Raw genomic sequence first — 22895 nt, forward strand, 5'->3', positions numbered from 1 at the left:
TTTCTTGGTGATGAATAATGAGATTGTAAGCTTGTTTAGAAGTCATTTTAAAATGATTGATACAGTTTTTGTGAAAATATTTTTTAAATCAATTCTTAATAAAATGTAAGTAAATACTATAAAAAAAATACTTAAATTCTTTATGTAAGAAGCATTATTTATGTACTTCTACCATAAAGAACTTTAAGTACTTTTCGAAACATAAAAACATTTTTTCTAAAAATGATTTCAGTCATTTAAAATAATAATAATAATAATAATAATAAAATAAAATAAAAACTTCTAAACTAATCTCGTGTGTAAACTTGGAATTACAAAGGGCTTGCTTGCATCACATCACGCCCCAACTTTTAGTGCATCTTTTTTGGGACGAATATTTATTTTACATTTGTGGCTCCGGTTGAGTCATTGGGAGTAGGGTTCTCTACCCTCCTCTTCCATCCCCTCCTCTCATATTCTCTTATTTTATATCTCTCTTGTTATAAAAAATATTAATATAAGATGTTGACATGACTTAACCGTGACCTGTTCAAATAGGAGACGATGGAAGAGGAGAAAAAAAAATAGGGGAGAGAATCCTACTCTGAGTCCTTGTGATGTTTGAAAGAGGATTCCTTTCGGATTCACTTTGTAGGAATTCTCGAGATTTCTACATTCTAACCATTTATTTTATATCGTGTAATCAGTTTTCGTCAAATATTATTTGTGTTTAATTTTAAATAAAAAGTCAAATAATTTCTAACCGTACGATACACAATGAATGATTAAAATGTAGAGATCCCACAAAGTGGATCCGATGGGATCCAATTCCGTGATGTTTACCTTCTTTTTATCACAAAAGCTTTGGCAAGCACTCATCTCTCTCCATCTGTCACAATTCACAAAAGCCCCCCGAGGAAGGAAAACACCATCAACTTCTTTGTCAAGGAAGGAAAACGGTTAAGAAATTCAACTTTTACGTCATTTTCTAGCCTTCCACACAACCTTATTTAATCTAAACTTTCTGATACCAGTTGTTATTAAAAAAAACTTTCAATAATACCTTTGCAATTAAACTCGTTATCAATTTTAATCCAAATCAAAGTTTCAATCTAAATCTTGTTGATCTCTGCGCGATCACGCGTCTTGCAAATGTCATTTACATGCATGGTTAACTTAACATTAAAATTTGACTGCCTTGAGCGTTTGGCAACCACACGGGCAACTTTGGGTCCAATTAGGATGAAATTTCAATTGGGTCTTTTCTAGCCTTCAATTTTGATCGATAGAACTACGAGATTCGAACTTAATATAGCAAGAACAATTGGTCTAAATTATTAGCTCGGTAGACACAATTTCGAGTTCATTCATGCATACCCGAGTATCAAAAGAAACGAACCAGTAAAGATTCAGAAAGAAAGTGTTCACGAAGTGCTTCAAGCCACAAAATCTCGAAAATCATTGATAGTTTGGTCGCTAAAAACTGTATATATTATCAGTATACATTCCTCGTACACAAAGCGGCACACAAGCGACTAAACCGAATGGCGAAATGCGACACGATCAATGATATACACTAGTATTTACAACGATTAGTGGACAAGCTAGATCAAAGAACCAAAAAGATTACACGCTACCCATACGTTTACCGGGGAACATAAGCTACTTAAAATGATACACAAAGGGAACAAAAACTCGGTGACTATATTCCGGTGTTGGGGTTGTTTCCGGCAAGGACGAGAGAGATCTCCAACCCTCGGCTGAAAGCCTGGTTGAACATGAGCCGCGTTTGGAATGTCGATACAAATGGGAACCATGAGAATAATGCAATGGGTATGAATATGATCATCCCCATCCCGGCGTCATATAGAAGGGCAATGGAACGAATGGACTTCCACAGGTGAAGTTTTTTCATCAACGGTTTCCAAGCTATAGCAATCTGGAAAACATCACACAGATTAACGTCAATATAAACGGGAGGAAGAGGGCATTACTGATACATACTCAACTAATTTTCAATTACACAATCGGTTCCCAAAGTAATTTGGTCAGGCTAAAATATAACGAACGGAAATTGTATATGCGTAACACAAAACACAAATTGTTCCAATTTAATTTTCCTACAACTTAACATAAACGAGTGTGGAGTGGTAAGAAAAGAAATAAAAGAATAGGAAATGAAAAGACTTACAGAAAGGATTCCCCACCCAGTGGGTATAAAGGCTAAAATCGAAGCAAAAACGTCTGCAATTGACAAATCTGTAAATTTAACTGCAACTGCTAAACCGGCAAGTGCCAACAAGAAGGATACACCTTGAATGAAACGCAGCACAAGCTGGAAGTTAACAGATATCTTCTGGCTGAAGGTAAACACCTGTGAAACCAAAGCAAAAAAATTATGAATTACATAGAAACAGGACTTGCATCACATAATTTAGGCCGAAATAGATGTTATCGCTCAGTAGTTTCAACTTCACCTTGAAAAGGAGTATAAGCACTGCCAGAACCACCCATGAGATGGCATACACCTACAGTAAGACATGAAATATTAGGGCAAGAAAATGCATGAAGGATCAGAAAATATTAAACGCATCAGCTTATATACAGACCCAGAAATTGCTGAACCCGGGATAGACAACAAAGTGCAACAGTTACAAGCATAGGAAAATAGGATGCATTTTGAAGGAATGGGAAGGAAAGCCCATATTAATATAAAATAAACTATTACCGTCAATGACGTACTGTCTCCTTTCACATTTAGCTTGTAGACAATGCCATACTGAAAGATAAAGAATCTCAGACTCAAAATTGTCTCCGCAATCCTACCACCAAAAGTCCGAATATGTGCCTGCAGATGAAATCTCAGGAACATAAACAAGGGAATATAAAAAACTAACACAATAGAGCAACCAAAAAACAAACAATGAAAGCACACAATTTCACTGAGACAGTGATTGAGGAGGTAAACAAGGACAAAAGGCTACAACATTGTAACATAACGGTTCCACAAGATGATGACCCAGTATAAGAAGGGTCTAGATAAGGAAGACATACCACACCCTTGTTTAAGAGGGGCTGCTTACGCAACTTGAGCGTTTACCAAGCTGCTTTGGGAACCCCAACCCCTAACAACCTGGTACTTTCATTAGTACAGTTCCTATTTCAAAAGTATCTGGTACCAGACTTACTGAACTGGTAACTTACCAATCCTCCTTTGTAAAGTATTTTATCTCCTGGGTTATACGAGTGGACATTTTTCCAGAGTTACCAATTGTTATCAATCTACCCTATGGTAATTTTTTGAAGCATATGCTCCTGGGGTGGGGCAGGCATCCACCAGATTCTTTCAAGAACTCCCCATCACAAGCATTCTTATTTTATAGGGTCACCATTAGACTGAAAAATTAATTATTGTCTAGACAGTGCTTAAACAGAAGTTGTCACTAGAAATTAACTTTAACAAGTAAAGCAATTGAAGGGGTAAAAGAGTGAAGATAACTAGGAGGAATCTTGCATCATGGGTATTACCAGTTCTTCCTCCCACCAAGCTTCCCAGCTTTCTTCACCCTTAACTCCAATTCCACCTCTGTAAAGAAGCCAATTTGTCCAATCTCGAAAATCCTCTACAATCCTATAAGGACATATAATGGGTTAACCAATGAAGTACAATAGAATAACAAATTTAAAGAATGTAAATGAAACAGAACTTACTTCTGCCACTCAAAACCAGACGGATTGAACAAATATGGAGCAAAGAGCCAAGAAAGTGCCATAAACCAACTGGTCACTGTGAGAAGAATATATGTTAGAGCACTCCCATCATTATCGCCATAGGCAAGGTACACGACCAACAAAAGCACTACTTCCAATCTGAGAAGAACAAAGTAAACAAGTTAAATAGAACACAAAATCTGAAAACTGCGTTATTTTTGAGATTGGTAGCATTTGCCTTATAAACATGGAATCAAAATATTATTAAAACAGAGGAGAGATAAAACAAAGAAAGTGACAAGGAACCATACCCTTTAACAAAATGACTGCGAGAGTAGAGCCTGTAGTTCTCTGAAAATTTAATGTGACGAACTACAAATCCCCTGCCTGTTGCTTGATACTGTAAAGAAATAAGCATAAATTGATATGTCATCTACCAAAGAAATTAATGAAGCATGAAAAGGAAAGCAGGAAATCAAACCTTTGCACCACCATGAAGAATAGTCCGGCCAAAATAATGAGTTTTTGTACCCAAAGAGAATGTGAAGTAGACAGAACAAAGCTGCAGCTGCATTGTGAGAAAACTGACTATGGCCTGCAGCAGGAGTCAATGGAAAAATTGGAAAATAGTCAAGAAGGGGGAAACTAAACTTTCTTCGAAACATATTATTACCATACCAGAATATACTGAAAATAGAAAAATAGGACCTCCACCAAGTTCCCAAATGTAATGGGTTTTAAGTAAATGTGTACTGCTAATAATGACTTTCATTTAAGAGTAGTGGATCACAACAGTAGTGACAACATCGTTGCTCATACTACTAAAATTAGTATCACAGTTATGGATTTAAGAAAACAGATTAAACTGCATGCCTAAAGTCAACAGATTAATATGAATAAGCAAGCTAGATCACTTAGACCAATTAGAATAGTGTGATTACCCTCAGGAAACCTTGTTCCAAGATGAAGCCTAGAATCATTGGGACTGCAGTGAAGATACCAATTTGGATGAGAAATTGGGTATTAAGAGCAGCAGTCAGCGCTGTATTCTTTGTCACCAAAGCTATGTCCGTCAACCTTGACTCAACACCAGATAATGCCTAAAACAAGAACACGCTTGCCATGAGAATAATTTAGAATGTACATTGTTCATGTGACCCACAAGCACGCACACACTCAAAGGTAAGCATAAAACAAGAGGAGAAAAGAAAAAAGGAAACTTAACTATGCCATGCTTTTATTTTTTATTTTTTATTTTTCGTGAAACCTGTGTCATTCTTTTACATATATAATATAACCAAAACCAAATACATCACAATTGAAGATTAAGCAGATTTAACCTAAAATGATTCCTACAGTACCAAATCTCCACCATCAATGGCATATAAGCTTAAAAATTTGCTTAAACAGACATGCAAGGGTAGAAGTAAACATGCATGCATATATCAGCACAGACTGATGATTACTACTATTAACCACATATGCATAGAAAATGTAGCATGAGGTCAGCAAAAACAAAACCTACCAAATATATTTTTCCATAAAGAAAAACATATACCATCAGCACTGTTAACTGCACAAGCAAAGAAAACAAGACTAGTTAGATATAAAATCAAGTAGCTTAATGACCAATTTATATATATCAATGGAAAACAATTCTATTGGTTAAAGGCAGTAAACATGTGAGTATGAAGCAGTAAAAATAAAAACAACTTGGGATCTTAATACATGGAAAAAGCATTATGATTGATTATTGAAGCCAAACTAGAGACAACAATATTTAAAGAAAGCTCCATTTGGAATAACTAAGATAACTGTTAGGAAGAACTTGTTTGATAATAAGATTATATAAGTACATACCATTGTACAAAAATAGTAGCCAACGGTGGTATAATAAAATGACAGCATCCGGAAAAAATCAAATTGCTGCCCAAGCCTGTATACGTCTCGACTTAGAACTTGTTCACCGTTACCACCAGAAACCTTCCCCTCAAATACAGCAATTTGATTGAGCCCAACATCTCGTCCCTTGCCAACCTGAAAATTGTTATTAGAATCTCACATCCTCGGTCTCAACTCTCAAATGAGAAAAAGAAAAACAAAAGAAACCTACCTGAATATACTCGTGGTGAGTCACATTTCCTTGGCGTAAAGTTGAGTTGAATCCTGCACAACAAAACCAAATGAAGTTTGAATTAAATCCTTTTTAAAAACAATTTGAATGCCTATATTGACACATACGCCGTCAACTAGCTAGCATCTCAATTAGCACTCTAGAAGCAATCCAAGAGATCAAACAATGCCCTGGGGTTAGTCTAAAACTTTAGAAACAAAAATGAGAAAATGAAAAGATGGTTTTTGTCATTCAAATTAAAAAATTTAGGGGATTTAGCAGAAAGCATAACATCAAACACTTGCTGGCAATAAATTGCCAATTTTGTTCTAATTATTGAAGCCCTTAATTTATTGTTTATTAATCCTTAATTCAAGCCCCAAACTTTATCAATAATCCCCATTTAGGGCCTAAGAAAAAAACTCAGTTTTCTGGGTTTTTTAACAAACAATATTAAGTTTTCAGGGGGTGTTTCACTAAGGTATACAGCGTGCAGGAAGACAGTACATGGGGGAAAAAAGTACAACAGCAATTTATCAACCAAGAGTCGTACCTGCAAAGATATCTTCACTAATGTTAATTACACGAGAAGCCTTGCTAATACCACCTCGAGTTAGGTGGAACACTCTATCAAACACATCAGGGTGACCATAATGCATACGGACCCTGTACATGGCCTATTATGTCAGTTTCAAGTCTAGATTTTATAGACCCAGGGACGCTGATAAATACATTGGCATCACACAATGGACTTACTTCAGAGGATTTGCAAGAACACGCTGAGCTAGAGTTACAAAGCTTGCTTCCTGATTGGACATGAATGATGCTAAAGAAGAAACACTGCACAAAATATACACTACTATTTAAAACAAATAACAAATTTTGCTCTATTAAGATAAAACCCAGAGGATACAATTTAAATTCACCTTCCTGTAAAGACATGCTCTCTAACGCCAAGAATTGTAGGGCGTACGGATACCATGATCAGTATGGAATTCTTCAAGTAGGTTTCTCATCTTCAAAGCTTCCTCAAAATAGTTATCCTACAAGAGGACAAAGATTATACACTGTAGTTAATTAGAAAAACAATAGAACATAATGAACAACCTGGACTACAAACTTCTTAAAGATCCTGACAATACTCGTCCACAACCAGAGTTCAAAACACTTCTGTTTTCCAAATAAGCAATTACAATCGACAATACGTTTCCACAATCAGAGTTAACGGCACTTCTGTTATGAATTCTAACTTTTACCAACCAAGATGGAAGGCACATAATATATCACGTAAACCAGTAGTCAACACAAGCATGGTATGAGTTTCTTAGCATTAACCCAAAAATCTCTAGCAGAGCAACACAACACAAAATATCAGATATGAAATAGCAGGAAAAAAAAAAAAACAATTGGTTACCTGATTCATGTCGATTGTCTGAATTGCATTTCCACGAGTAAATACAATTGCATGGTTTTGATTCTCCGGTTTTCCTTCACCAAGTTTCGGATTTCCAGGCAGTTTTATGGAGTAGATTTCCTGTGAAATCCAAGCAATTGTTAACATAAAAGAAACATAATGTCAACAAGAGTGAAAAGGTAACATGTTTTCTAAAGCATATCTATTCTAGCATCCCTCGAACCTAGAACTACTAAATATAGAAAAATTAGTAGGGATAATTAAACGAGCTTTTACTCCATGCATGTAAGACATAAAACTATGTAGTATTAGTAGTTTATCCATTAAAAGTCAAACTAAACAGATAGATCTTGGAAGACAATGACACTTCGATCTCTAATTCTAGATTTCTTCTTTCAAGGTGCCAGAGTTAGAAGATATGGGATTAAGCTTTTATGTATGCATACGGTAAAACTAGTCAATAAATCCAAAAGAGAAAAAAAAATGATAATAATAATAAAACCAAAGAAAGAGAGGCAAAAAATAACTGAACCCTTCAAATCCTAAAAGAGGGTCTATGCTACATAAATTATAAGGCAAAATAAAAAATTTTGAACCTTGTCCTTCCCATTGATATCAGCCTTTACGAGTTTTGAATAGAACTCTCTGTGCACTTTACCATCCTTCAAAGTCTCAACTTCATCAATAAAAGCAACCCGAAGAGCCTCATATCTAACAACAAATTAAATAGAAAAATTATGTAAAGAAGATTATGTCAGGTAGAATTTTTTAAGCATACACCCAACAAAAATACAAACAACTTCATTGGAAAGAATAACCAAAATGTTAGGATAAGGACAAGCAAATTACAGATGCATAATATGTACAAGAACAATAGAAGCAAAACTCCAAAAACAATCAACAAAAAAGGGATACCCGAAAATGGTTAGACAGTAATGACCAATGAGATTGAAGGAATCTAATTCTCAACCATCCTTACTGTTTAATGTTTATTATTAATGACAAAAAAAAAAATTGTTCAAAAACAAATGTTTATTAATCATAAAATGGGTTTCTTATGCGAAGGAAATGGAGGATGGTCTAACTGTATCCTAACACTCCTGTCAAACCATAAGAGACTCTTCAAAGAAGAGAAGAGAAGAAAACAAACTAATCCAATCTAACACTGACCAACCTATCCCCTGATGTTAGACCCAAGTTAATTGAGCACTGTGCAAACTAGCATAAACAAACCATAATACCATTACCATCCCCATCCCACAAAAAACGCACAAAATACACCCCATAGGAATGCAGAAGCCATACACATGGAATTGGGCAATGTGAAAAAGAATGAAAGGTGACTGTTCCATTGATAATTAGTTCATATAACAATTCACCTTTGCATAAGCATTGCTATATCTGCAGCCTCAGGTTTTTGGCCTTCTTTCTGTTTTCCATATATTTGACATGTTACAACATATGTAAACTTTAAGTCAGCATGAGCACGTGCTTCAGGAGATAACTCAAACGCTCGAGTATCAGTTGCGTCATTACTGGAAATTGCACCCTCCACATCTGCTCCTTCTAACAGATAAAGAAATGGATCAAACAGCAGGACAAAATATGAAAAATGAAACAGTAGAAGTAGCAGCTAAGTAGTAGTAGTAGTAATAATAACTGAATGAGAACAAATAATAATAACAAATATACAAAATACGATAAAATGAAACAGTATAAGTAGCAGCTAAGTAGTAGTACTAGTAATAATAACTGAATGAGAACAAATAATAATAACAAATATGCTGCCAACCTCCAGAATTTATTCTCTCCAAATAGGTCTGAAGCATAAGAGCTTTCCTATAATACATCATTCCACGAACTGCAGATCACAGAACTTAGATATTTAGCGGCAAACCCATGAATTCACTAAGACAAGCACACACGCGTTCAGGGGTATTAAATATATAAAATAAACAATGAAAGAAAGAAATGAATTAAATGGAACTCACAAAATAAAAATGTATCTGTGGGAGGGAGGGAAAGAAGGAGAGCGAGAGGGAGGGAGGGAGGGAGAGAAGGAGAGGGGGGGGAGAGACAAGAAACCATGGACATTGATTATGAAAAATATTTACCTGTTCTGGCTAATGTTTGACCTCGGTAAGAGGCCCAAAAACGAAGCTCAAGGATATCAGTGGAATTGTCAAAGAGTTCAGAGTCAAGAGCATTTTCGTCACGGCCAATTCGGGCAAGAAAGTTCTTCCACTCATCTGCCAAGAAAAATGATGTCAAAATATCAGGCAAGGCCGGAAGACAACATCTACTATCAAAACCATAAACTTTACCCATAGTGCAACTGTGCAAATGAAATACACATCTAAATGAAACAAACAAGGATGTATAAAAGAGATAGAAACAGAAAAAGAACAAGAACAGGGGTGAGGAGGGGTGGATGTCAACCCCCGAGATGGAGCACTAGGCTCAGTAGATGAAAAAATTGAGAAAATAAAATACTGCATAAAACGCATATGGTTTGAAACAGGGAAAGGAAGAAACACAATAACCTAAGAGTCTAAGACAAAGCTGGCCAGGATGACTGTTTCAGTAATTCAACCTCTTGTAAATCTAACAAATAAACTCTAAAATATCACCTGAGCAGACTGTGAGAAGAAGAAACCATTAACCCCAACTTAGGACACTTAATTGTGCACATAAGCACATCAACTACATCATAAAGCACAAAGAAACAAGAATAAGATCCTCAGTAAAGGAATCAAAAAACTACCTGGATAAATTTTTTGAAGGTAAAATAATATTGATATTCCATCCTCATTTTTCTTCTGGAGCTCAGCCATACTATACAGCACAATCTCAGCATAGTATGGAGTAAACACACTGCATGCACATGAAGAAAAAGATGAGAAAGGCAGGCATATGAAGCACACCAATCTTACAGAAAAGGAGATGAAGAATGTATTACCTGAACGATAACATCTCACGGACTGGCTTTGCTGCAGGCATCTCCATAAAAAGGGAATTTGTGAAGAACTCGAGCCTGCGTCTTGCCTCCAGATTTTTAGGTACATTGGCAGCCGAATCTTTAATGGTTAACAGTGAATACAATCTTTTGACTTGCGATCTCTGCATATCCTCGATAATTAAAAAGAAGCAGAAGCACAACATACTACTGAACATTAAACGTAAACCCAACTAAGGAGGTCAGGTAATCTACTCAAACATACCAACTCAGGGTCCTTAGGCCACTTCAACTTTGCAAACAGACGACCTTCTGTCCTTGCATTTAACAACAATTTCCATGTCTCATAGTTTCCCCTAAAATTGGCAGCCAATAAAGTGATATAAGTAGACTAGAATCAAGCAATGGAAACACTATCCGTACACATACATGTTTAACTGACCTCAGGTCCATAGAAAGGATGTCATGGTGCACAACATCATAAAGATCTTGAACAGCCTTAACTGCACCTTTCTCCAGTTCAGGTGTTCCCCCTTCTTTCTGTGCATTATATAAACGAAGTGGTATTTGAGTAAAAAGAAATCGATATACCAGAATAAAGCACAAACAAATAACTATACGACGATACCAATTTTTTTGTAATTAGAAGAAAAGAAAACTCAGAAAGATAATTTAAATTGTAGAAAGTTGCCTTCCCAAACGTTACACAACTATCACTCGCCCAAACAAAGAGGACAAAACCCTGTTCAAGATTCCCATCGAAGGTATTTCTTACTTTCAGACCAAAAGTCTAAACCCATTTGAAGAAAAAAACCTTCCACCCCATTTCCCTTTTATGTTCCTAAATGCAAAGGTTAGGTATAACAGTTAAATGAATTGTCATATGCACACATGTACACACATACAATGAAAAGACATAACTTAAACCACTTGGCAGCATTGTCCTCACAACTGGAAACTTAATATCAAATATATACTTTTATAAAAACAAGTACCACATCCAAGCAAGAAGGGGTTGATCATAAGAAACATTAACAAAAATAGAAAAGAAGTGCCCTGATACATATATGTAGCTTGAAAACATATCTATATAATTATAAACAACACATCTAGAACAATAGAATAAGGCTACGGAAATTAGGAGACATCATCTGACAAGGTAGCAAAGAACCTATCTAGCTACCCAAGACATCAGCCAGTACAAAAGAAATGGGAAAAAAAGAGTCCGCCTCAGCAACCTAGATGTTCCATGGACAGGCAACATGACTCTATTCACTATATTAGTAATGAGATTGAAACAACATATCCATTTATAAAAACCAGAATTACATCAAGGAACCAATAAAGAAATACAAACCAGAATTCCCATTAATGCAGTAACTCTTGATATCACAAGTGGCAGCTTAGTCAGTTGATAATCAACATGAACAGTCTTCTTCTCTATGCTTGCATGAATATCCTTGTACACCTGTTCAATCCTGATAAGATGGGATAGAATTATATAAATTTTTCCCTACACTCAAAACATGTGCTCATTAAATGGGAGCTCATATTAGAAGCATTCTTATCTTCAAACATAAACTTACCACTTCCCTCCTTCGCCTTCCAATATTTCATCTAAGATTAGCTTAATGATGTGGAAGCACTCCTGGACGGCATACTTCATATAGTCATCTCTTGAAATTCTCTCCCAAAGTTCATCTTGTGAATCTCTGCTCTCAACAGCAATATCCTTGGCCACAAATATCTACATAACCAAATATTAAATACAATAAAAATTTTGAAGTAGTATTTTACCCCAAAAAAAAAAAAAATTGAATGTACAATTAGAATGTCTTGAAACTGAGTGCACGTTAAAAATTAAAGAACTGGTGACCTTGCTAGAGAGAAGAAAAAGGGGCCACTGAACCAAGGGAAGATTTCCAGAGTTTTTAGGCATGGCAAGCAACTCCATTTCTCTGGAAGAAAGTAAAATAACTGACTGAGTAATCGAAAGAATGTGCAAAAGTACAGTAAAATCACAGGAATAATTTCAATACTCACAAGTTGGTGATATAATCTTCTTCCCTCAAATTTCTTATAATCTCATTCCAAAACGGAGAGAATCTACCAGCATCAACCTTGTTCTTCTCAAGGTCCTTGAAACACACACCGTATAGGTAAATTTTGCAATGGACTTAAATAAACCATTAAAGTAAGTCATAATTGATTCAACATATTTCAGCTAGGTAAAAGTAAACAATGATTAGTTAAATTTATCAACTAGTAATAGGTGACTTCTTTTCCCCAATTTTACAGGCTCACCTCACTGGAAGGCTGTTGGGAAGTCCTGCCAGAAAAAAAAAAAGAAAAAAAAAAATCTTTTAGTTTTAAAGACTTGAGATAAGATAATAAAAAAATTGTGGTATTGCTGATTATATGAAAAAAATCAATCAATTGAATGAAATACATATATATAACCTGTCAGGAAGAGGCACATGAAGATTGTTCATAAAAGCTCCAGGAAATTGCTCAAAAAGTTGATGAAGTGCTTCCAGTGATCTAATCTGGAGATTATAATACAGATATTAAACATTTCAGCAAGAATTAATAAGAACTCAACAGGATACTGCTCTAGTGCCAGCTGAAATAACAACAACATCTGACCTCTCCAAGTCGATCTCTTGCTCCAAGCAAGAATCCCCACACACCAGATATAATGGTGTAAAATACATGGATATCTAAAAGATAAATCTGCACGAATAGACCGGATCATGGTCAGGTGAAAGAAAGGAAAACTAACACGCACTAGTAAATCGGAATTGAGTTATTCCTCTGATCTAAAGAATATATAAAGGCCTCAGAACAGAAGTCTAGTTTACTTTTAACTTGTAGCTGCCATTAAAACTACTTTAAGCCCCTAATGAGAAACTTCAAAAGCTGCTTTAATTTGGAATGAATCACACGTTAACTCAACCCTGATCTCATAAACTCCATAGTTATTAAAAGCGTGAGGCGTGGGCAAGGCGTCCGAGGGACAGCCCAACCTACGCATGAGGCGTGGGGTGAAGCCTCACGGGACCTAAATTTTTTAATAAAAACACTGAGCATACACATATATTATATTAAAAAAAGGAAGATTATTAATCAATAATCACCCTGAGCACACACACATATATATATACACATATTATATTATATTATATTATATTATATATATATATATAATAGAGGATGAAAAGCACAATGAGCACACATAACAATGCACGCAGACAGCACACACATCCATTATATAAAAAACAAAAAAAAAAACCCTAAGGTATGCCTAGGCCGCTCCGGCAGCGCCTTCTGCCGCCTTCTGCCCACTCCCTCAAAACAGGGGCGGCAACCCTCACGCCCAGCCTCAGAGGACGCCTAGGCGCACCCTGAGGCAAGCCTTTTAAAACATTGTTTAGTAAGCACAAAAGTGCAGGACTGCAGACTTGAGTGAATAAAAAATCAAAATAATAATGTTGATAATAGAATTCCAACTTACAAGTATCACAGGAGCCCATAAACTAGCAATTGTCAAGGCATTATGATTGTCTGCAAGCATACAAAATTAATCAGTTTGAAGTATGATTGGGAAAAATTAGTGTTTTCACTAAGATTAAGATTATAACCAAGAGATCTAATTACCAAAATAAATGTTTTCTAACTACAATCCATCTTCCGCATATATGCTATTATAAAATTAAAGATAAAATAACACATTAGACAGCTTAATGGAAAACAAGAATCATAACATCGTTCCAAATTTCACTTGCATTCAGAATCCTGCTTTAAAAGGCATCAGTTTACAGAAGACACATTTACATATAAATAAAAAAACCATAAGATTCTCCATTTTGCTTTAAACTTAACTATTGAAGTTTTTAAATGTATTAATTCAGTGCAGTTACAAAACAAATTAGAAATAAAGTATATTTCAAAGTATCAAACTTTAAATAAAATATCCATCGAATGAGAGACCAGTTGCTTACTTTCAGAAACTAAGTCATGCCAAGTATAGCGTATAGGAGACATTGTCACAATTGTCTTAGTTGGTTTCACTAATGGCTTGATCTGTAAACCAAAGAGAACTTTTAGAAAGCAATATTTAGCACAAAAGGGAAAAAGAAGTTGATTCACAATCATTTAAATAACTAATTCACGAACAACACTGCCACGGAAAAATGTTCAACATAACAAACCTGAAGAAAATAAGCAAATGAAAATTTTCCACTCAAAATCACAAGCCAGAAAAGCATATACCTGCAACAAAACAAGAATAAAAAATCTTAGCAGCACACAAGTGGGTTTAAACATCAAATTACCAATGCTATTTGAATTTGAATACCTGTAAAAAGAGAACAAAGAACACCAGAAGGATCCTGACTTTAAAACCCTTGAGCTTTTTAATCAACACCATTATATGTTTAAATACTTAATATAATTCTTTTTTTATACTTTTGGTAAGTAAGCATAGTGAGCATACAGCATTCAATAAGAGACAACACTTGTTATTATGTTCATACAAAGTTTCCAAAAAAAATTAAACTTAAGAGAGAATTGTGATTTTGGGAGTACTTGATAAAATCAGTGGTCCTCTCATACATCCCACGTCCAACATAATGCCGTTCCTTGAAAATCAACATAGGAAACAATAAACAAATGGATCAGTAAAGCAGATCATCATATGATGGGAACACAAAAATCAAGGCATAAAGAACAAAAAGGGAAAGTTGTGAGATTAAAACCTGGCGCATCCACTTGAAAAAACGAATCAGAGGAAAGCGATCACATTGATTAGTCAGATTGTGGCAGGCTGGTATTCTCATAAAAAAGCTAATGAAGAACTGGATACCAGCATATGTGCCTATAATGATCACATACAGTCTATAAATAACTGAGTTTCCATTTGGTTTACTCTCTTCCTGGAGAGCTTTCCTGAAAGGCACAGAGATAGAATGTTACCAATGATTAAAAATCATTAAAACAAAGCTTCAAAGATAAGAAATAAAAGCATGTAAAACATGTTAAATAATAGACGTGGTTAGGAAATTACACATAAAGAAAAGTTATGACCACTGATGCAGCGCTAAACCAAACAAATCGGAGAAAAATTCGAGAAACTGCTAGGCGCCTTGTTGTAGAATATGCACCATACATCATGCGTATGTCAAGAACACCTACACAAGAAGTATTTTCTCAGATACTGAAGGAACTCTAGTACTGTGCAACAAAAAGAAATGCCTTTTCTGACTATATTTGGCTACAACACTTAAATATTATAAATTTTTACGAGACTGAGACAGTAAAGAAGCAACATCAGCCCATTAAGAAGAGAAACCCTACTCTCAAGAAATTTCATTGCCACAAATGTTGGACCAAGGCTGAGAACTTCCCGAATACACTTCGAATCAAGCTTTCCATTATTGAATGCAATTATGGTCAATCCCTGAAGGTTCACAGATAAAGCATATTTATTACAACAGCAATCATAAAGCACAAGGAATTTTAACAAATCGCGACAAAAAACATTGCAAAACAAAACATAACTGGTATTAAAGAAAAGTTACAATTATAAAAGAAGGGAAACCCAGACCACAGAAACACTGGAGAACGACATTTACTAGACAGACAAAAATAATTTCTGAACAAGAGGAAATTATGAAGGATTATTCACTGTTCTTTGCTTTCATTTTTTCCTTTTGGGTAGCCAGCAAGTGGCATGGGTATAACCAATGGGGTAAGGAAAACAAGGCCACATAAAGATAATTTATAAGAGAAATGAAATAAGGCATGCAAACCTGAAACATCATCACAAGGAATATCCAAAGACGGTGGAAACTATGGTATAGATGGAGAAATGTCCTGTGCTCAACAAATGAAGTTTTTCCTCGATGTTGACTTCTGCCAGATTTAAGTATATTCTGTAACAAATATGGTGTGTATGTTAACCACATGTATAGCAATATGTAATATACAAAACAACAAAACAGGCTTTCATTTTGGCCAATTCAGAGGTAGGGATATTCAGGCATAGCTGAAAATTTTAGGGACTCCAAATGGCTTTCAATTACTAAATGTAAGATTACTATAAATTCTTATGATTCTAAATTTTCTTTTTTTCTTTTTTTTTCTTTTTTTTTCTTTTTTGAAAATTTAGAACATTTAAGACTTTCTATGTCAAGATAGGGTTTAGGGACTCCAAATGCCTTTCAATTACTAAATGTAAGATTACTATAAATTCTTATGATTCTAAATTTTTTTTTTCTTTTTTTTTTCTTTTTTTTCTTCTTTTTTGAAAATTTAGAACATTTAAGACTTTCTATGTCAAGATAGGGTTTAGGGACTCCAAATGCCTTTCAATTACTAAATGTAAGATTACCATATATTCTTATGATTCTAAATTTTCATTTTTTTATTTATTTTTTAATTTAGAACACTTAAGACTTTCTTATGTCAAGATAGGTAATAATTTTTAATTATTTTCAATGTCAAAATTTCTAACAGAGTATTTTCTAAAAATTCAGTTCTTAAGCTGCCCACTGAAGAAAACAATATGATTCCAAGGTCTTGACTAACTCATTAAATCAATGCACTTGTTTCAACATGCATTAAGTACATACATATAATGAGAGAAAATAATCAACCATGTTCCAACAAGTAAAATTATATATTATCAGGCAAGAAACCCACCTTTGACCTTCGTACTGGCTTTTGAAAAAAAGATGACACTCTGCGCCACGGCCAACTAAGTTCAAAGCAATGAAGTGACCTGCATATAAAAGTTGGTTAGCCTTCAAGGTGTGAACATATGTTACATGGCACAATCATGCAAATATCTTACCAGAAGTACTCATTGAAATCATCATAATTGCGCCAGGCAGAATGTGGTGCTTTTCCATTATCATTGTTTGCAGCTTCCTGCACATAGTTGTAGATTAGGAGACCATTTTGAAATAATCACCATAATCTTGTTAGTAACTGATAGATCAATGAGAAGACAGTAAGGATGAAAAAGAAGAACATCCCAATAAGACCTCCCAGAGACGTACCGCAGCCACAACCTCATAGAGAGGATAGATAACTTGGTCAAGAAAAGAAACTTCTTTGTCAGAAGTACAACTGTTTGCTGGCTGTGCAATCTGCTGCCTTAGAATTTCATCCATTTCCCTTACCATCTGCACATTACAATTTAGGGTTCAAAAGAGAAAGAATAATTTTCAGAAACAAAATACAATTAGAAAGTTGGAAAGACCCACACAATAACAGAGCATGCTAAGCAGTGATAAAAAACTAAAATTCAAATGCCAGAAAAAAAATCAGGAAACAATTAAAAAAATAAAGTTTCAGAAAGTTTATAAAGGTCAAAAGGATGAACAAGCTTTTCAAATTTGACACCAAGCTTTTTCAAACTAGGGTTATTCCTAAGAACTTCTGAAAGTAGAAGAGAAAAGTAAACTCCACAATGACACAACCAATAGGAGAAATAGCACAATCCCATGAAAATGGGATATGCAATCACATTATAAAAGTCATTGCATCTCTTAGCATGCATATCACGTTTGGACAAACTTTAATTCAGTGAGGAAAAGAAGACAAAATTCATAACACACTTTTATACGTGAAAACAAAGGACACGTCAGAAATAGTGATCGTATATTGCAATTGATTTGCTCCACCAACCACAATAAAATTGCATGGAACTGTGGACAAAGAAAAAAACTACAGACAGGAACAAGCAGACCAACAACCAAGTCCACCACCAAACTTCATAGCATCAAGTAACTAACTCACATGATGAAATATGTAGCACAAGCATTCAGGAAGGAATCTAATATTGCCTGATTCACCCCAGATCAGAAAGTACAGAGAAACAAATAGCAATTTTTTTTCCTTGGTAACTGCCTCCAAACTGCACAAAAATGACTTATTCAATGAGTCTCTATCATCAAACTCCTTTCTATAACATAATTTACAACAATAAGAAAATCAAGGAACAATCAGAAAGGGTGTTAAATCAGGTCTAGGTCCATACTTGCTCCAAACTGGCTGAATGCATAAGTAGTCACACCATTTAATATAGTTCTCGAGGGACTTCAGAAATACACTTTGTGCTGCAGCCTCGTCCAATTTCTGCAGCAATGTAAAGGCACAACATATGGACTGAATGTAAATCTTCCCAAGTATTGTAAAAAATTTAAGTAATCTTTTCATATGAAATGAAGTTTTATCAACAGAAAATGGTGAAAGTGCATATGACGATGACATATGCCTTGTCAGCCCAGAATGGACTAGCATACAATACAGATATTTAACTTAAGTACAATACAGATATTTAACTTACAGCTTCAATTACTTCAGGAATACGAAGCCGAGATTGCTCATTTGCGAGAAGGTGAACAATATGTTCGCGCTGGTTAGAGACATTATCTTTCTGGCACACAACAAGAAACATCAAGTCTCAGAAAATTACTGGCATCATAGTGCTTTGGAACTAAATCAGACTATCAGATTAAATATGGAACGAAAATTCAGTTCCAAAGTAAAAGGAACAGTAACTAATAATAACGTTAACAGCTTAACACAGTTCTTATAATTTTATAGAAGAAACAAAATTGAATGTTTTTCTTTTTTGTTCAAAGAAGCAACAATTTTTATGCAGAAGACCGACACAAAAAGTTCACATAAAACAGAAGACCAGATGTCCACTTCTCCACAGTGCAACATAATTGTGAATAAAATCATTCATGGAAGCAAGGATGTCCTGGGTAAGTGGCAGTGGAGTGTTGAGATGGTAGCATTTACTTAACTCAGGCCACTAACCAAATTGTCAATATGTCCCATAAGATTTCTTGAAATAGAGAAAGTAAAATTCAAATTAAGAACTTGGTCGAAACTTGAAACCTAAGGAAGACAAAGACAACATTTGGATTCAGAGAAAAAGTGTGATCAGGCATGCAATTACCTGAAATCCAAAAGTATAATGCAGAAAATCAAACATGTCTGGATCTCTTGTAGCAGGGATTGGAAAATCTGATGGCAATTTTGGTAGGTTACTGAAGTACTTTAACGCTGACACTGCTGCTTGTACCTGGCCATTATTTTCTTTGATTAAAGTAAACACTAACCATAAGATGTTAACTTAAATCATGTAAGTAATAAACCAATTACCTCAGGCAAAGAAACAATAGAATTTGTAATGTTGGGAGCATCCAGAGGAATAATATTGTAGGCAATTAGGTCCTCGGTCATTGCCGCATCTGATTCCATTACCCGTTTCAACTGCAATATAAAATAGATATAATCAATTCTGCAACTAGACGTAGGAGATAGATACAACAGGTGGAAATATAACAATCATGCGCCAGACAGGAACATAAAAAATGAAATAGTAAATTTGACACTTGTTAAGATTGAAGTGAGTATTTTTTTTCAACAACTTTGTGTTTTGTGCTTTGTGCTTTGTTTAGTCAACAAGGGCTGAACATTATGGCTTTGATAAGCACTAGTTGGCTGAAGAGAGCACACACAACTCGAGAAAAAAAAAAAAAAAACCATTAAAAAACATTAATTTAAAGCAACCAACAAAACACCTCATTAGGAATGACAAGTAACCGTTCAGGGGCTATAGTGATTGTGTGGGTTGGAGACTAAATAATATGATTATGAATCTATGATGCAAGCATGGTCCATAAAGAATAAGTTTGCATTAAACATATGTAACACTATAAGACCAACCTCTTCAGGAATTTCCTCAGTCAGCTGCTCCAAAACTATCCCTAAAACTCTTAGAGTTGCAAAAACTCTTTTCCGCTTCACTGTTGTTTTCTCTAACCTGTTTAAACAAATAAAGGTGACCAAATCAAGTTTTATTTCATAGAAGTCTGAAGAGTAGGGTGGGCAAGTAATTCACCAGTAGCAGAAATAAAAAGCACATTAATACAGGAAGCTAAATCAATATGAAGGCAAAGACTAATCAAGACACTACAGCCTTTCAGTATAGTATATTGCTCAATAGAGATATATTCCTAAAAATAGGAGATAAAAAGCACTGCCCAATATTTGACCTCTTCCCACACCTCCTCAGCTTCCGTCCCACTAACAACTTCAAATATCCGTTAATTTCTTTCTACCATGTAACCCAAACAATAACAATACCCATCCAAGGAAAACATGATAAGTGACAGTTGTTAAATGAAGGCTATTGAAAATATTCTTAATATAATCTTACAGATAATCATGAACGAATACATGCATCTAAACTTAAAGCCTCGTGTATCAACATTGGAAATCCATTTAATAGTAGAAAAAATTATAGGCAGAACTTATTAGATACCAGAGTAAAGACATCACAGTGTAATGAACAGAAAATAAGCAAACAAATAAAACACATCTTTGGAGTCATATTGGGAACGGAGAAACTTACTCGCCCAGGTTCCCGCTGAAAGCACTAGACTCCCTCAACTTCATTTCTTCCTCCCGCAGCTTTTCTACATTATTCTTCTGTCTGTACAGTTTGTAGAACTCTTGCAAGCGAGCAATGTCCTGGCTTCTATCTATGGTTCCACTTTCCTTCTTTGCTAGCTTTTGCTGGAAATTTGCACAAGGGGACAAACAATTTCAATTTAATAGATTACAAAACATAAGCACATAAATTCTTTTTGATAAAGAGATGATAAGTACATTTATAAGGCTTACGAAAAGTAAATACACATTTAACAGCTCCAAACTCCCCCCCCCCCAAACCCCAAAAAAAAAAAAATAATTCTGCCTTCATATGAAAATATACCTTAATGACAGACATCAATCCAGTCTTGAACTGTAAAACTCCCCTTCCTTCACTATTGGGATCCAGATTCTGAGCCAGAGAATAAGCATGCTCACATACTGCAGGGGGACAATCAACGCATTCAAATTGTGAGTTGCAACCATAGAATTAATTATTTTGCAAGATATACAGGTTTTTCACCACCAAATTACAGCAACAACTGAGTTTTAGATGATTCCCCATGTTCAAATATTTTTTTAAGCTAAACGAACCAGAACAGAACTGCCATCAGCCAATCTGGTCTGACAAAATGAGGGGCACTATTTTAGAGATTTAAAAGGTATTTTTTTCATGTAGATCTTGTTTCCTTTTGTGTAAGAAATTCCAAGTGAGCTGTTTGAGCTTCTTTCTAAAAGCAGTTATGCACTTCAGGAATGGCCTCCTAGTGTAACTCACAACAACTGAGGAAAATATTGAGTTGATTTTTTTATTTCTCATCTCATATGTGGATGGGTAAGCATGCTCAATCAGTTTTATGCGTAATGCAATTTTGAATATATCTTGGTTCTTAGTAGCTTAAAATCTTGCATAACTACATGTCATGCAAAAAGCCACAACTCTAGTAGGAATAAGCTAAAAACTAAAACAATTATGAACTTTTAAGACCATGAGAAAGGCCACAGCAGTAGCGGAAATGTACAAGGTGGGTTACTTTGCTTCTCATCAACTCAGACGATCATACTTTTGGCCCAAAGAAACCAAGTACTCAATCCCCCACCCCAGCTACCAAAGTATCCTCGCTGATTCTTATGTCACATTTAGGAAAACAAACTTAATTTCCACAACCCAAGCAAGCTACAAAATATAAATCAAAATCCGAAGTAAAAAGTACAAAAAAGAAGTGGGTAACATACAGATTCTGGAGATATTGGGATCTTCGGCTTGGATTTCATCAGCAGCTCTCAGAATTTCATCAATATCCCTATTGTTTGCAAGTGAGGAAGGAACATTTCCAGCAATTCCAGTAGCATGCCGGCCATACGCATCAGCCCCCATCCTCTCCCTGCTCAATACGGCACGGACTAGATGCTCCCATCGCTGCTCAACTCGAGACATTTTCTGCAAAACAGCGAGTAAAATCTCGAGAAAATTCCAATGGCGTTGCACTGATTTTCTCGGCAACCAAACAGACAGATATACATACATACATACATACATACATATATATATACAGAGATAGATATACAGTAGTAGCTAAAGTGAAGCAAAATTCATGGAGAATCGGCGTACCAGATTTGGGAAATCAATCAGTTCATAGGAAACCCTAGAAGGCCGAGTCGATGAAGAGTTGAATCGGTCTCCAGCTCGGACGACGTTGTTTGAAGGTGGTGGGAGGAAATGTGGGTTTTGAAAAATGAAAAGGGAAAGCGGAAAGGGCAAAAGGAATAAGGGAGGAAGAAAAATGGATCTGACGGGTAACCGGTTTGACCGGGTACATCCGGTGAGAGAGTATGGGTTTTGGGTTTGGTGACTGGTCGCGGCCGGTTCTCGAATTGACGCGGAGAAGAAATCTCCCGTGGACGCGTGACCCAATCCATGTATTCATCTAGAGACTCACCTATCCATATTGTCAACGGCCCAAAAGATTAATTTGCATTAACAACGTAATTACCACCTTCGAAGATAAGGAAAATCGGTAGTCATCGTTTCGGACTCACGTCGTGATGTAAGAACAACACTTATTTGATAAAAGGTCACTTGCAATCGGTAGTCATCGTTATTGTTGGTTTTTTTTGAGGAAAGTATTATCTTATGCATTTAACGAGGTTATCATCGCATTACGCTGCTCAAGTTAGGATTAAAATTTTTTAGCTTTTTAGCCAAAATGGTCCTTGAGATTTACATAACTTCTCATTTTGGTCCCTGAGATCTGAAATCAATAGAA

The 22895-nt window shown here is 35.4% G+C and overlaps 1 protein-coding gene across 1 annotated transcript; it reads right to left on the minus strand.

The window, feature by feature from the left end:
- Window positions 1–1414: 1414 nt before the first annotated feature.
- LOC103954004 (callose synthase 9) lies at window positions 1415–22399 on the minus strand. Its single transcript, XM_009365807.3, is given in 53 exon segments — window positions 1415–1918; window positions 2171–2353; window positions 2457–2507; window positions 2708–2827; window positions 3508–3610; window positions 3691–3849; window positions 4002–4090; window positions 4172–4285; window positions 4632–4790; window positions 5216–5263; window positions 5551–5727; window positions 5804–5856; window positions 6357–6469; window positions 6560–6643; window positions 6730–6770; window positions 6772–6846; window positions 7218–7337; window positions 7814–7928; window positions 8597–8783; window positions 9010–9078; window positions 9332–9466; window positions 9982–10091; window positions 10177–10337; window positions 10439–10529; window positions 10616–10713; window positions 11531–11651; window positions 11760–11920; window positions 12050–12131; window positions 12217–12311; window positions 12478–12502; window positions 12634–12719; window positions 12820–12906; window positions 13688–13737; window positions 14175–14256; window positions 14385–14445; window positions 14761–14813; window positions 14931–15120; window positions 15239–15362; window positions 15529–15631; window positions 15984–16106; window positions 16876–16954; window positions 17027–17103; window positions 17235–17360; window positions 17977–18094; window positions 18218–18315; window positions 18527–18616; window positions 19148–19273; window positions 19354–19464; window positions 19921–20017; window positions 20609–20772; window positions 20972–21069; window positions 21865–22069; window positions 22241–22399. Coding segments are annotated over 52 exon segments (5721 nt in total). The 5' UTR covers window positions 22067–22069; window positions 22241–22399; the 3' UTR covers window positions 1415–1681.
- Window positions 22400–22895: the final 496 nt, after the last annotated feature.

The sequence above is a fragment of a genome, unplaced genomic scaffold (genome assembly GCF_019419815.1).
Source record: "Pyrus x bretschneideri cultivar Hongxiangsu unplaced genomic scaffold, Pyrus_bretschneideri_v1 Contig51, whole genome shotgun sequence".
NCBI lineage: Eukaryota > Viridiplantae > Streptophyta > Magnoliopsida > Rosales > Rosaceae > Pyrus > Pyrus x bretschneideri.